The sequence below is a fragment of the Buceros rhinoceros genome, unplaced genomic scaffold, assembly GCF_000710305.1.
Source record: "Buceros rhinoceros silvestris isolate BGI_N320 unplaced genomic scaffold, ASM71030v1 scaffold18819, whole genome shotgun sequence".
NCBI lineage: Eukaryota > Metazoa > Chordata > Aves > Bucerotiformes > Bucerotidae > Buceros > Buceros rhinoceros.
In genome coordinates this window covers 20050-20959 of record NW_010429979.1, presented here as the reverse complement: position 1 = coordinate 20959, position 910 = coordinate 20050, and the positions used below count along the sequence as shown (strand labels likewise).

The 910-nt window shown below is 41.9% G+C and overlaps 1 protein-coding gene across 1 annotated transcript in view; it reads right to left on the bottom strand.

Annotated features, from left to right (window-relative positions):
- CHRNA6 (cholinergic receptor, nicotinic, alpha 6 (neuronal)) overlaps positions 1–668 on the bottom strand; it is a 9564-nt gene extending 8896 nt beyond the window's left edge. Inside the window, exon 1 of the mRNA XM_010142860.1 lies at positions 418–668. Within this exon, the coding sequence (XP_010141162.1) occupies positions 418–496 (79 nt within the window). The 5' untranslated portion in view covers positions 497–668. The remainder of the gene's footprint in view (positions 1–417) is intronic.
- Positions 669–910: the final 242 nt, after the last annotated feature.

Here is a 910-nt window from a genome sequence, read left to right as displayed (position 1 = left end):
GAACCTGTGAGACTTGTGAATGGAAATCACTCCAGCATACTTAACCACAGATCATAAACAACACTGAACAAAAATAGCAAGTTCTCAATTTTGAAGGTGTAAGTACCAAATGTGCACATCTTTAGCCTGCATTATTTAAGCAATTGCAAAATTCAACCACCAAATGAAATGACTAGAACTCCTCTTTAATTTTCATTCTTTGCTAGAAACAGTTCCTTGATTAGTTATCAAACTAAAATTAAGATGTTCATACGTGAAAACTAGTATTACTTTAGCTCTCTTAAAATATTGTTGAAATGTTACAGATTTCAGCTTAAAAATAGCTGGTAGAATGTTTACGTGGAATTCATTCCAGGAAAACAGAAGCAGAGACAGTGACTAGAAAATGTATTAGAGACTAATATCAAGAGAGCCTACCTGTAATCAAGGATGTGAACACGAATGCCCACATACAGAAAGCAGAGTAACACCAACATAGCCACCTCTCGAGATGCATTGCTAGCAGCAGAACAGAGCTTCCTTTTGAGAAGAGAGGTTTGGGGAAAGAAACAGAAGGCAAGAAGACATACAAGTCCCTTGGACGGCAAGCAGGCAGTAGAAAGATGGATTTCAGTTTTGCATTTGTAGCAAACTCTGCAGTCTGCCAAGCAGAGCAAAGCCTTGCAGAGTTACTTTCACTATCACCAGGCAAGACGAGCTTATGCTGTGCAGAGAGAAGAGAGTCAGGCAGCATCCTATCAGGTGACTTTTCACATTTCCAGTCACCCGCACCCTTGCCTCTGGGGGGAATGTATAACAGCGCAGGAGAGAGAGGGGAAGGCAAAAACACTGGGCATCCACTGTGGAGCAGGCAGAGGAATTTGCGCAGCCCTCCACCCACTGGTTAAAGAACACTCATCCAAAAGCAGCT